General features: G+C 44.9%; 1 protein-coding gene across 2 annotated transcripts in view; it reads left to right on the top strand.

Moving 5' to 3' along the window:
• Positions 1-14,593, top strand: part of MYLK (myosin light chain kinase) — a 2,381,262-nt gene that overhangs the window by 2,168,478 nt on the left and 198,191 nt on the right. For both annotated transcript variants that reach the window (XM_044074915.1, XM_044074916.1), the window contains exon 27: positions 14,311-14,434. In XM_044074915.1, the coding sequence (XP_043930850.1) occupies positions 14,311-14,434 (124 nt within the window). The remainder of the gene's footprint in view (positions 1-14,310; positions 14,435-14,593) is intronic.

The following is a 14,593-nucleotide window of genomic DNA, read 5'->3' as shown; positions in this document are numbered from 1 at the left end:
TAGATGCAGTCTTGCTTGGTGGTACATACCCATTCCAGTACAGAGGGGCATGTGTGATGTGTACTACTAATATCAATGGCATACTTGCTACTACCAACTGTACTCATACTGGGGGGGGGGGGGCACATGGGCAGGGAGTACAGCAAAGCAGCCTGTACCCTGTCCATAAGGGGATGTAATAAACCAAAGAAAGAGCAACATAATGGTATACACCATGGCAACCTCTGATCTGAAGTAGTTACTTCATTTGTTCTGCAACCTGTGGGTATCGGATCTGACCTCGGATCCGAGCCGGCAGCTTCACAAGCTAAAATATCCAAGCTCCTAGCTCCTCCCCCTACCCATAATCCCCTGCTGCCTACTGTATTACCCCAGATTGAGTTTGCCGTGGCTGAAGACAGCTTTTTGTGAAGAGCTCCTTAAGCTTGGTGAGGTCGTTTCAGCTTTTTCTCCTTACGAAAATTTCGTTAAGTTAAATTTAAGCATTGTTAGTGTTAGTGTTAATTTCACTTTAGAAATACAGTGTTAGTTCCCTTCTGTAGTTTTCTCGTGGTCGTTAGCATTTTTCTTCTCATCCCCCTTAGTGTTTGGGTAATGGCGGAAGGTCCCAAAGCCATTTTTTCCAAGTGTGGCCATAAGGTTTCTCCAGCTGATGGCCACACTCAGTGTGTCTTGTGCCTGGGGGTTGCCCATTTATCAACGGCTTGCCAAATCTGTGCAGCCTTTAATCCTCGGGCAATTAGGGACAGGAAGAACAAGCTGATCCTGGCGGGCCTACTTCCCCAGGATTCTGCTTCTTCTTCCTCCCCTTCGAAGGCTCAGGCTACTATCGTAGCCCCGGCGCCTTCAGTTCCCCCCGCTCTGCCTGGGACTCAAACTCCCCCTGCTATGCAGAGTTCGGGGGACTCTAGTGCTTCTTTCTCTAAGGAAAAAAGGCACAAGGAGAAAGAGAAGCACAGGTCTCACAAAAGGCGGGCTGAGGCTCACCACTCAGCCCCCCCCCTTCGAAAGTTACCAGCTCTCCCTCGAAGGTCCCCAGATCCTCCCCCTCTCGGCTCCGTTCGCCTCGCTTCTCGCCGGAGCCGGAGGAGGAGGAGTACTGGTCTCCTTCGAGGTCGTCGAGGCGGCCCTCCCAGCCTGCCTCGACGACTTTTTCTAGATCAACCAGGAGCCTTACCGACGCGGACATGAATCAGATGATGCGTCGATTCCTGCAGACCCAAATGCAGATGGGGGTGCTCTTGCCTCCCCCCCCCTCAGGGGGGGAGCACAGCCCCTCTCTTTGCTCCGATCACTCCTTCTCCGACCCGGTTTAGGGTTTTGGAGTCATCGGATCCGGGCCCTTTTGGAGCCGGGGTTTCGTTGGCGCCGATATCTCCGGTATCTTCAATGCCGACCTTGCCTTCGAGCATGTCAGATCCTAGCTCTCGGGGCCGAGCATCGGATCTGTGGGGATTGGTGTATCTCCGGCACAGTGTAGGTTGGAGCACATCTCTCTCTCGGATCCAACTCCTTCGACTCCGACTCCGATCCCTGCTTCGGAGCCAAGGAGACTACTTTGGGAGCCTGGAGAAAGTAGTTCTCCTTCGGCTTTTGAGGTAGTGGAGATGGTTCTGTCGAGGTCTTCCAGATCCCCGGTCCGGGCCCTAGATCCTCCCACTCCCTCTATGCATGTGGGTCTATCCTCCATCATCCATCCTATGGGACAGCCTGCTCAAACCCTCCAGTTAGTTCCCTTGGAGGAACAAGACCCCGTGGACGAGCCCTCCTCAGACAGCCCCACCAAGGAGGTGCCTCGCAAATGGCAGTGTAAAAGGAGGCACCTGGACTCCCCCGAGTCCATCACCACGGACACAGATTTGGATAAAGGGGAAGGTTCCCCAAGATCACCCCCCGAAGATGTCTCCTTTGGAGACATCATGGAAATGTTGCGCATTAGAGGGGGGGGGTGGTCTGCCCAAAAACCTTCCTCGGACGAATCGGTGTTCCTGGAGGCATTTGAGGCGTGCCCGTCTACCTCCTGGGTGTCCCCCTTGGCTGACCCCCTGGTGGACTTAATTACCACCAGGGCGTGGAAAGAACCCGACACCATGGAGCCAATACCCAGACGTCCTGACAAAGTTCTTAGCCCCCCCCCCCCGCAGATAGGCAGTCCTGGGCTAAGGGGTCCCCTGTTGATGCCATGCTGGTGGCAGCCGCCACGAAGAAGGAACTCGCACAGGAGAGTTCCGTGGTCCATCCTCCAGATAAGGAATCTTGAGCAATGGACCGCATTGGGAAGCGGATGTTTGCTTCAGCAACCTTCTCTATAAGGGCGCTGAACTATATGGCACACATTATCAGGCTACAGCGAGACCTAATTAAGGAATGCGCTGCAGCTCCCCCAGAGTCCAGGATGGTTGCAGATAAGGGCATATTTGTGACTCGTATGGCCACTCTAAAGTCCATCTCTAACACGTCCATGCGGTTACTCTCTCATGCTACTGAGGGAGCCGCTAGGGTGAGCGGAGCCGGGGTCATCCTGCAGCGTCACGCCTGGCTCCGCCTTTGTGATTTTGCAGATCCCTTCAAGGCGTCCTTCGCGAATGCGCCCTTTGATGAATCTTCACTTTTTGGCAAGACCGTACGCGAGACGCTGGTCCAAAGCGAGAAGGATGGGAAGATGCTGTCTGCCATCGGGGTCCGCTTATCGAATCCCCAATGATCCTTTTCTAGGAATCAAAGGGGACAAAAGAAGTTGTGGTTCCGCAAGTCTCAGCAGTCCCACCTGGCTTCGGACCGTTCGTCCTCTAGAGGCAGAGGAGGACAAGGCGGACGCCGGCCCAGAGGCAGAGGGGGGCCGCGTAACTTCGGGTCTAGGGAACCTTTCCCGGATAGGCCCGTGCAACAGCCCTGAGGGCTTACCCAGCTGTCCCTCTCTGGAGGCAGTCGGGGGGGCGTTTATCAGAGCATCTGTCAAACTGGGAGTCCATCACGACAGATCAATGGGTGCTCCGAATCATATCCAGAGGTTACTCCATTCCTTTCATTCACCTACCCCCCAAAGTCAGGTGCCTCCCCGATGTCCCATCCGATCAAAGGGAGGTCGCAGCCTTAGAAGTGTCAAAGCTGCTAGAGAAAAGAGCCATCCAGCCCGTCCGCCCAGACCAGTCCAGATCGGGCTACTACTCCAGGTTCTTTTTAGTGCCAAAGAAGATGGGGGACGTAAGACCGATTCTAGATCTCTCCGCTCTGAACCTGTTCGTCCCCAAGGAAAAGTTCCGAATGGTCACTCTTCAGGCTATTCTCCCCCTTCTTCGGAAGAACGACTGGATGTGCTCCATAGACCTCCAGGATGCGTACTACCACATTCTGATGGACCGATGATCCAGGAGGTTTCTCCGCTTCCGGCTAGGAGACCGTCATTATCAATTCAGGGTACTCCCGTTTGGCCTCACCTCAGCCCCCAGGGTGTTCACCAAGATCATGGCAGTGGTCGCAGCCCACCTGAGACTCCAGGGAATTCAGGGTTTTTCCATACCTGGACGACTGGCTCCTCGTCACCCCCAGCAGGCATCAACTCGGCGTTGCAAGGGATTGCACTCTAACTCTCGCCCAGAAGTTGGGCATATCAGTGAACCTTCAAAAGTCCTCCCTTCAGCCAGTACAGGTCTTGGAGTTTATAGGGGCCAAGTTGAACACGCGCATTTGTCGAGCCCTACTAACTTCGGACAGACTGAACAGCCTATCGCATCAGGTCTTAGCCCTTCTTCGAAGCACAGCTCCTGTGGCAGAGTTAGTCCTGAGGGCACTGGGGTCGATGGCAGCTGCCATCGGGCTCTCTCTTCATGCATGCCTCTGGATGAGGATCTTATAGTGGACTCTTCAGGTTCAATGGTCGTTAGTGCTTCACCCACTGAACACCCCGATTTCACTGAGCAGAGTTTGCAGGGACTCCCTCCTTTGGTGGCTTCGCTCGCAGAAGCTGCAGGAAGGGAGACCTTTTGTAATTCCCCCACCCCAAGCCACGTTGACCATGGATGCTTCTCGCCTTGGGTGGGGGGGGCATTGTTCGGGCAGAACCGTCCAAGGCACGTGGACCCCCATAGAGACCGCTTTGCATATCAGTGTCCTAGAGATGAGGGCGGTGCTTTTGGCGTTGCAGGCTCTCCACAACCTTCTCCCTCTAGGGACTATTGCGATCCAGACAGACAGCAGGGCGGTAGTCTGGTACATAAACAAACAGGGGGGAACCAGGTCTTATCCCCTCTGCCGAGAAGCTATGAGAGTGTGGGAATGGACGATATCCACCAACCGCTTTCTGATAGCAATGCACATTCTGGGTCGGTCCAACATTTTGGAGGACAAACTGAGTCGGGCGATTCTCGCCCCATACGAGTGGTCTCTCAATCCTTCAGTTGCAAAGCAAATCTTCCGTGCATGGGGTTGGCCTCGCTGTGATCTTTTCGCCTCTCCATCAAACACGAAGTGCAGCGAGTACTTCACAATACTTCCCCCTTCAGGGGAAGCCCCAAGAGATGCTCTGGTACATGCTTGGCCACCTGGTCTTCTTTATGCTTACCCTCCTCTTCTGCTTATGGCAAAGTTCATTCAGAAAGCACGTCGGTTGGGGAGCAGAGTGATCCTCATAGCCCCATTCTGGCCTCGTCAGATCTGGTTTCCTTACCTATGGTCTCACAGTGTTGTTCCTCCATGGATTCTGGATCCCATTCCAGATTTGATATCGCATCCTGCGGGATGCCAAACCCCGAACCTGCTAAACCTCAAGCTGACTGCTTGGTTGATCCAGTTCCTGTGATGGCTAGGACTCCTAGGACTCCCGGTATCTCATCACCAGTGAAGGCCATTCTGGTGGCGGCCCATAAACCTGCTACCAGAAAAATTTACAATAGTAAATGGAAACGCTTTTCCATTTGGGCCGAACACAAGGGCCTGGATCCCTTTACAGTTCCTGTTCCAATGATTCTGGATTTCTTGTCACTAATCTTTCAGAAAGGAGCTAGCACTTCCACAGTTAAGGTGCAGTTAGCAGCCATTTCCCACTTTCATGTGGGGGATGGACTGGGATCAGTAGCATCCTCAAAGATATGCAAAACCTTCCTGAGGGGCATTTTTCTTTTGAAACCACCGGTGAAATCTGTAGCTCCCCCGTGGGACTTAACTTTAGTACTACAAGCTTTGACAAGTCCACCCTTCGAGCCTGCCTCTTCGGTTCCATTGAAATTCTTGTCTTGGAAAACAGCCTTTTTAGTGGCTATCACATCAGCCAGGAGGGTCTCAGAACTTCAAGCCCTGTGCATTAAACCCCATACCTCATCTTTCACAAGGATAGAGTGTCTCTCAGGACTAACCCATCTTTCCTACCAAAGGTGGCTTCAGAGTCAAATATTAACCAATCAATCAATTTACCAGTATTTTTTCCAAATTTTAAGAACAAAGGGGAATACACATTGCACAAACTGGACATACACAGGCAATTACATTTCTACCTGCACAGGACTAAGGATTTTTGCAAGTCTGATCAGTTGTTTGTGTCCTTTGCCAAATCAGCTATGGGGAAGGCAATTTCTAAGGTAACTCTGGCAAATTGGATTTCCCAGTGCATAATCCACGGGAATACGTCCTCAGGTAAACCAGTTCCTACGGGAATTCACGCTCACTCAACCCGATCCATTGCTACATCAGCAGCTTTCTGGTCCAGGGTTCCTCTGGACGACATATGTTCAGCAGCTACTTGGTCCACTTCCCACACGTTCATCTCCCATTATAAATTGGATATGATTTTGAGGAGTAGGGCTTCCTTTGGCTCCGCAGTGCTTCGGAATATCCTTCCGTAAGGCCACCCAGGGTTGCTTTCTATAGGTAGCTGGGGACTCTGTCCCACAGGTTGCAGAACAAATGAAGTAACTACTTTAGATAAAGAAGTTATGTACTCACCATAACGTTCCATCTGAGTAGGTATTTCATTTGTCTGCAACCAACCCCCCCTCCATACCCCCTAACCATATCGGGATAACTGGCCATCTGCCAAATGTCTTTTATGAGATGAAGCAGAGTTTGATCCTCTGTCGAGGGTGTGAATTGTTTAGGACTGAGCAAACTCGATCTGAGGTAATACAGTAGGCAGCATGGGGATTATGGGTAGGGGAGGAGCTAGGAGCTCGGATCTTTTAGCTTGTGAAGCTGCCAGCTCGGATCCGAGGTCGGATCCGATACCCACAGGTTGCAGACAACTGAAGTACCTACTCAGATGGAACGTTATGGTGAGTACATAACTTCTTTTTCACTACACATGAGAGTTTAATGGAGCAGGCAAAGGGGAGCATTGTAAGACTGTACAGCTTGGCTTAACATAATGTGTATCATCCTCAAGAGGGCAAAATGGAGAGGGTAAATGGAAGCAGCAAAGGAAAACAGATTCTGGCAGCCATTGCATTTATTAGAGCTCTACTACCATGTAAACTTTGGCATTTAGCAACAGGGCACTAGGTATCCAGAGAAGGAGCAGCCTTTGGTACTGTTCAGATGGAGCATGTTTATGTGCCCAGTATTATACAAGGCTGTGCAACTTACACATGCACATGTTGTGGTAGAGTGATGGTAGGGCAGTGGATGGATATTGCTTGTAGTTGCCCCACGCACAGACACACACACACACACACACACACACACACACACACACACACACTGTGTGTTATATTTATTTATTAACCCTGTGGTTCATTACAGACATCACTATCTTGCTTTCTGTTTTGTTTCATAACTCTGTTAAACTATGCACCAGGCAAGACAGTGTACAATACTATGATAGCGCTGCAGAACAATACTTCACCTGCAGCAGCTGCTACATGTTACATGGTTGGAAATGGGATTCCAGTGGCATGGTTATTTGTATGTCATGTGGATGTTTACATTTGTACTTGCGCATGTATAGTGTTTGTAATTCTGTTTTTCTATATTTGTGCATGTGACCTTTTTTGTATGTGGAGGATGGTTTCTGTTTGCGGTGCTTGCATTAATACACTACTAGACTTGATGCTATTACATGGCCACCTCAGTGTCTTCACTGAGGTGAATGATGTCTGTTAACAGTGTTGTAATGCAGCATAGTGCCCATCTTCTGGAGTGGTACACAGTACTGATACACACCTTACACTGCCCCACAGCCTATTCTGGCATGGAGTCAGTTCTGGACGGGACACCATTCCGTAGGACGATGTACACTAACACATGGGTACTACACAAAGTGCAGATGGGCAGTTTAGAGTTTCTAATTCATATACATTTAGTTCTTTGAGATGTGGAAGGAACCCAGAGTATCTAGCAAAAACACACACAGCATTCAGACTGCACTCAGAAGGCAAACCATCCGGGAAGTGAACCATAGAACTAAGCACTGTGAGGAAGGGATTGGACTACCATGCTGCCTTTTTGTCATCATCTTGTTATATATTATATTAATGATAATTCCATTGTGCAATCAGCTCTGACAGGACCAGATCCAATACATCAAGTCAGATCTGAGTAAATGTAAAGCTGTACACTTGACAGTTGAAGACTATTATCCAGGAAAGAAAGATGTAGTCTAGCATGACACACTAGAGGCAGTACCAGCATCAGACTACAGTCCATTGATATGAAGGCAGTTTAGCCACGGCTGACAATAACAATAAAAAAATAAGTAAAGATCATCTGTTATTCACTGTATCAAAGAGACCACTCCCCTCTCAGACTCCACTACGAAGCACATACAAGACGAGGTGCATAGATGTTGGCTTGTGAGTAGACTCCCAAACCAGAGTCAAAAGGTCACACAAACCATTCAGTAAAAAACTGCAAGAAAGACCCAGAAATGCCAAGTTCTTTACTGCATAACAACTTAAATCTCCTTGAGTGAAGGCGCATGGGATAAATGCAAATGTTTTAGCTACATGGCTTGTGTATGTCCATGAATTTTCTTTTTTTTTCTTTTTTATGTCCTTATTGGTACATTCACACATTGTAAGTCAATTTCAGGTACTTACAGGACACTTGAGAGAATCAGGCTTTAGTCTAGGTACAGTACTGCACTAAATTACACCAGAGACAAATGAGCATCATGCATTATTACTTGACTTTAAGCTGTTGCTCTGCGAAAAGTCTTATGCAGTGGTGGAGATAAACTGCATAGGGATATTGTTGCTTGGTAATAATCCTCAGCTCTGTTTGTGAGGCTAAAAGTTTACTGCAATCACCATTCATAACTTATTGGTATGACTATACATGGAGGCACTGGACAAAGTAGGAAATTTCTGCTTCACATTCTTAAGCTGCACACACACATTATTACACCAGTCACATCAGTAATTCACTACAGAATAAAGGATACATTCATTCAGTTTCTAATACCTGCTTCATCATGTTTATGTCACAGGAAAGTAAGCTACTAACCAGACACTTAACAAGTATAAGGCAGAGATCAAATTAAATTCTGGACAGTATGCCAGTCTATCACAGAAAGTGTGTGTGTGTGTGTGTGTGTGTGTGTGTGTGCACGCACTTACACATACATGCATAAAGGCATTATTAGCTTACAAATGTACCTATCGAAATGTCTTTGTAATGTGAAAGGAAGCCAGAGTGAAATGTAAACCAACATTTAGGCTGAATTTAATTGCTATTTTGACATGTTTGGTGACTGATTAGCAGAGAAAGTCTAACTGAAGGCCAGATAGCTACTGGACCAGGGATGAAGGTGATATGGAGAAAGTCATGCTGCATTGTCAGATAACTGTATTGATAGGGGGAATGTGAAACTGTATTTTAAAACTCTGATATATGTTTTAGGCACTTCTACTTTTTGTGCGGTGTTATTCTCTGTTTGACTCCAGGAAACTAAAAAGGAAGACTCAAATAAAACTAAAAACTAAGGAGAGGTAAAGAACGACATTCCTATGGAAACTAGTAGAGGCAGATTTATTGCTAGAGAGAGAGAGAGGCAGCAATAAAGAAATGGGGGGGGGGGGGCTTGCAGCAACAGAACCAGAGAGAAGTCATATAAAGAAAAGACACACCAGAAAGACAGTAGTGCAATGACTACTGATTTTTGTGTTTGGTTCTGTTTTGCTGAACATGCAGAAGTTCCTTGCCCCAAAACCCCACTACCACCACTACTATGTTGCTCTTACCTGTCAGGTCAGATGTGGGTCTAGAACTACTACATATAGAATAACTTGGTTAGCGTTTTGGAGAGCCATATGTAGAACTATAAAAATGTGTATATGGTGAAACAGTTGTGTATGTGTGTGTGTGTGTGTGTGTGTATGTATATATATATATATTTTTTTTTTTTGGGGGGGGGTCGCTATGAAAACTTACCAGAGATGAAAGTAAAATACCCATTGTAGTGGCACTAATGTCACATGGCTTAAGTATACTAACTACTGTCCCACCTCTTCCAGGCTCTACAGAAAAAAAAGAAAAATAAGGGAGAAGCAAAAATTATGAGAAAAATGTATCATTTTTAGAGATGGAGAGGTTAGAATATTATAGTAGCAGAATGAAGACTTGTCAAAGTCCATCTCCCATGCAGCATCACTAATATTACTTAACTCGTATACCATACCCTTCTGATCCAAGCCATAAAGTGAATGACACTGCATATAAAGTAGAAAAGAAATAAAAACAGAAGAAGTATGTATGGAGAAATAATACATATTCTTTGGTGTTATATTAGTCAGTTAAATTAAGCTAACCAGCTCCTTGTAGAAAGTAACTTCTGTCAGTTCAAGTAAGTCAGTCTTCTGTGCAGTGTCAGGATATCATGCCAAATGACTTGTGTACATTAGGCAAATCCTATTGCACATTGTTTTGGGAGACAAGTAAAGAAGCAGGAAAAAAAAGAGAAAAATAGACATCAGGCTACAGGCTTATTTACCATTCTGTGCTGCCTATGTTCTAAGTTTGAGGATAAGCCACAGTCACAGGACATGTTACCCAAGGGATATGATATAGCAGCCATTCGCCTGCTGTCTTACCTCAAGGGAGAAGGTCTAGATACTTAGTGTTACAGTGACTGCCAGAAACCTAACTGCAACACCTGGTTAGTAAGAGAAGGCAGCACAACAGACATTTGTTTCGTTGAGTGCAAGAGTATATAACAGAAGAAACAGCATTAGTGTATTTTGCACTTGTCAAGAAAGAGAAGCTGACCTGTCTAACTTCTTAGGAAAATGCTTCCACCCCACACGCTGTAGATCCTAAGTTCTACCCATGAGTGCAATCAGCCATATTCTTGATTCCTTGAGATGTTGGGGACCCACTTAGTGAGAAGTTAAGTCTGGGGCCAGCTAGAAATAAATGACCAGGGATCTACAATATGTAATGTCAAGAATGAAGCTGGAAATGTATACAGAGTAATAAAGGGAATAGTTTAGGAATGAGGATATGCAATAAGAAGAAAACAAGGACCAGCTGTACTGACAAGCTAAATAAAACTAAGTCCTTATATGAAAACACTGATGGAAAGGAAGAATCCTTCTTTCCCCAGAGAAATGTCAGTAGCATAAGCATTGCATCTTACACATGATTCTTCATTGTTGCAGTAAGTACAGATACAGAGTTGCACAAAGAAACATGAGGAGGAGGAAAAATAAAAGATACTTTTTGTGTGTGTGTGTGTGTGTGTGTGTGTGTGTGTGTGTGTGTGTGTGTGTGTGTGTGTGTGTGTGTGTGTGTGTGTGTGTGTAAATAAATAAATAAATATATATATTTCCGGAGCGGCAGTATTGAATTTAATAGATCCAACTAGGCCCTTATAGACAAGAACCCAAGATAAGGCAGTGTACCCATGCAGCATGACTAAAATATTGTAAGATGTCTAGTACACCATTGGCAGAATTCACTTCTTCAGCTGTACAGCCATAACAACAGCCGTATGATGATGTAACTCATATCTCTGTACCACTACTATGAAGAAAAAATGAGGATGTTAAATGATCTGTTTCATCTACCTATCCAACAGTCAAAATGACAACCGTGCAGAACACTTAGGAGTATGAAAATTATTTTATTGTATTTTTATTTATTAACTGGGATAGACCGCTAAGCTATAGGACCATTTTCAGGTTTAGTCCAGGGTAGCAGTAACTACAAAAATCCAACATGCAATAGAAGAATATAAGTACATTAAAGAAAACAAATGACACATCTGTTAACCTCTTTTAACTTGAGCAATATGTATCCAAGGTTAGATGTTTACAGTGTTCAACTCAGACAAAAAAGGGAGTGAGATTTGTAGGGAGTGAAGGGAGAGACGGTAGGAGAATTAATCAAGGGCATGAAGAGAATGAAGAAGGGAAGGGTCAGCAGCAAATGAAGATGGCTTGTTGACATAGTACACAACTAGAAGGCAAGGCTGACATAATTTTAGATGATATCCATAGAATGGAAACATTTATATTTTGCTTAATTTAAGAGTTAACTTTTAATTTTTGCTTGAATTTTTTGTATGAGCTAATTGCCTTTGGGCATGAAGGATGGGAGGGCATGAGCAGTGGCATGTAGTTTATGTGGCATTGTAGAGTAGTAGTGTTGGGTATGTGGAACCTATGGTTGTATGGTATGGATTTTTGAGTTTCCTGGCAAAAGGAAAGAAGAAGAGGTGATGTGGTTGAGGTGTCTGTAGAGAGGAGGAGCCAGAAGAACAGTACACCTATAGTGTACATGAAACTATTTAGCTTTATCTAATGTGACATAGCGGTGCTGTCTTTAAGGAGAAAGAGAGAGGAATCCACAGATGTTGTTGCAAGTGTTTTGGTGGCAGTGAAGATTTTTCTTGGAGGCATTAGAGGGAAAGCCATGCACTTACTGGGGGAGGAGCACTCCGTCACCCATGGCATTTCAACCCGAGGTAGAGATGAACTGTGAATTTTGTATACGATATTGAAAGCTGACAGATATGTTTAATGGCATAATTAAGTATTTAAAAGTATCAGCTGTCTCAAATGGCCCTAGGGAAATGTGCTAGATGAACCAATTATGCATAAGTTTCCTGACTTTTTGATTTGTTTTGTTATAAACCACGTGGCTTTGTCCTTTGAGTTCAGAATATGCTGTTGTTCAGACAGCCAGTCTGAAATAGAGCGTATGTCCTATTCAAGTAGTTTTTTGCTAGGCGGATGAGAAGAGTTTTATCTGTTGATTACAATGTTGTCAGTATATATGTTTGTGGGTAGGTGCTGGAGGTAAGCAGATAACTTATTCTTGAATAAGGAAAACAAAATAACTGTGAGAGCCTTGAGTCTTGTGGTACCTCTTTCAGGAGTCAGGCTGTTGGAGGGGAGGTAGATCTGTCATTCTGGATGGATTTGAACCAATATAGGGCTGTGGGGCTGCAGCCTAAATTTAAAAGGGAGCCAGTGAGGAGTGTGTGGTCTATGAAGTCAAAACAATGTTTGTCAAATATTGGTTCGTGTTTCAGAGTATATCAAATGTAAATATGCAGGTGGCAGTCATGGTGCTGGATCCAGATCAGAATCCATGCTGATATCAAGACAAAATTCTATATGAATGGATGTATTGTGTAAGCTGAAGGTGAATCAGTTTTCTCCAAGAACTCCAGTGTATGTAAAGACTGCTAAACTCAACATAGATTCGCTGACAGGATGCAGCATGGAAGTACATGGCATAATGTTAAAGGGAAGGCAGGACATCCTGTGTATCTGGGAGACAAGATGGAAGAGCACTGCAGCAAAGCCACTTGACTTGGGATCCAGAGTCAAATACTCAGAGGGAGGACAGACTAGAAATGGTAACAGAATTGTGTTGAAGGAGAGGCTTCAGAAAATGGTCATGGATGTCATCAGAGTTAGTGACATACTCATGGTAGTTGGCCTCCTTTGTAAGGACAGAGCAGTGCTCATAAATCTCAGCCTATGCCCCACAGCATATATGATATGTGATATTAAGGAAAAAAGGGCATCCGGGCAGCAGTTATAGGACCTACTAGATAAAACAAGACAACAGACAGCATGAGTTGGTGTTGATAATGGAGGACATGAATCCACATATTAGGACAGACAGAACAGGATATGAGAATTGCTAAGGTCCACATGGGTGGGACAACAGGAGTAAAGGAGGACAGGTCATTCTAGACTTCATTCTAGCAAATGGCTTGATGGTGGCCAACACATGGTTCAGCAAGAGAGATTCACAAGTTCGCTTACAAGAGTGGCCAACATGACAGTCAGGTGTAGTTCCTCCTAATAAGCAAAAATGTGGGTGGAATGAATGATTGCAAAGCCATCCCCGTTGAAACAGTTGGCCCATAGTATAAACCACTGGTTGACTCAATCATCTGCATACAATGGTCAGAGTAGCCTGTAAGGTCAACAGAGACTAGGCTAAAGACTTGGAAGTTGACTGGATAGAAAGGAAAAGGTTTCAAGGAAATACTCAGGGATCCAACACTTCAGGAGGAAGAGGAAATAAATGGACTTGAAAAAGAATGACACCTCCTCAAAACTGAGCCAACTATGAAAATAAGGTACATAAGAAAAGCTGGTGGTGGAATGCAGAAATCCAGGAAGTTATCAAAAGCAAAAAGGAGTGCACAAAAAAGTAAGAGATAGAAAAGACAGATGAGGTTAAGAAAGAATACTGGCTCTAGCAAAGATTAAGGCATCAGAGGCACTCTGCCAGCTTCTAGGAAGTGACTCAGCAGATGGCACAAATAAATTCTGTCAGGTTGTAAGGCAAAAACAGAAAGGTAAAGAAGATAGTCATCAGACACCCTCCTTAAGGGATGCCAGAAACAACTTGCTCACCAGTCCACTGGACATTAGATACAGATGAAATGAGTACTTCCTTCATCTTCTGAATGAAGAAAACCCCAGAGAAGCTGTACTGACCTAGACACAGCCTGTGATGAAGGAAGACGAGGAGCCCACCCTAACTGTACTGACCTAGACCTATAGATACATGTGTAGATAGATATAGATACATTCCTTTAAACATACATTTACCTGCATTGAAGCATGCTCATAATTTACACTCTGCTAAATAAGTGACAGTTTAACCATTAAATTCATATATTTTTATTAGTTATGGGATGCATAAAGGTCTGCTTGTTTGAAATTTGTTTTTGTATAACTGAATGTGATGGAGAACTTTAAAATCAAAATGGGGGGTCTCTTTGGGTTTTTTTTTCACTGCGTAACTGATATGCTTAACTCTGCTGTTTCTTTTAACATCTCTGTGTTGTTGCTTTTAGTAAAAAGCAGTTTAGATAAACAAAGAATTATTTCTAACTTCTGATTTCCCCTCTTTCAGAGACCACACAGTCACTTAAGGTCTTATTTGGAACACCAGAATTTGTGGCACCAGAAGTTATAAACTATGAGCCCATTGGATATGCAACAGACATGTGGAGCATAGGAGTTATCTGCTACATCCTGTGAGTAACTTTATCTTCCCTTTTGTTACTGTGATGGGTATTAAGTGAGTCATACACCCTATAAGGGAAATGGGATAAATAAATGAAGTTAGAATGCTGTGATTTGCTCCTGTTCAACAAACTATTTCTTCATTAATACTTTCCAAGATTGTAATACAA

The sequence above is a fragment of the Protopterus annectens genome, chromosome 6.part0 (assembly GCF_019279795.1).
Source record: "Protopterus annectens isolate FY-2018-M chromosome 6.part0, PAN1.0, whole genome shotgun sequence".
Classification (NCBI taxonomy): domain Eukaryota; kingdom Metazoa; phylum Chordata; order Ceratodontiformes; family Protopteridae; genus Protopterus; species Protopterus annectens.
The sequence above is the reverse complement of the archived record's forward strand: the minus strand, read 5'-3'. Positions and strand labels throughout refer to the sequence as shown.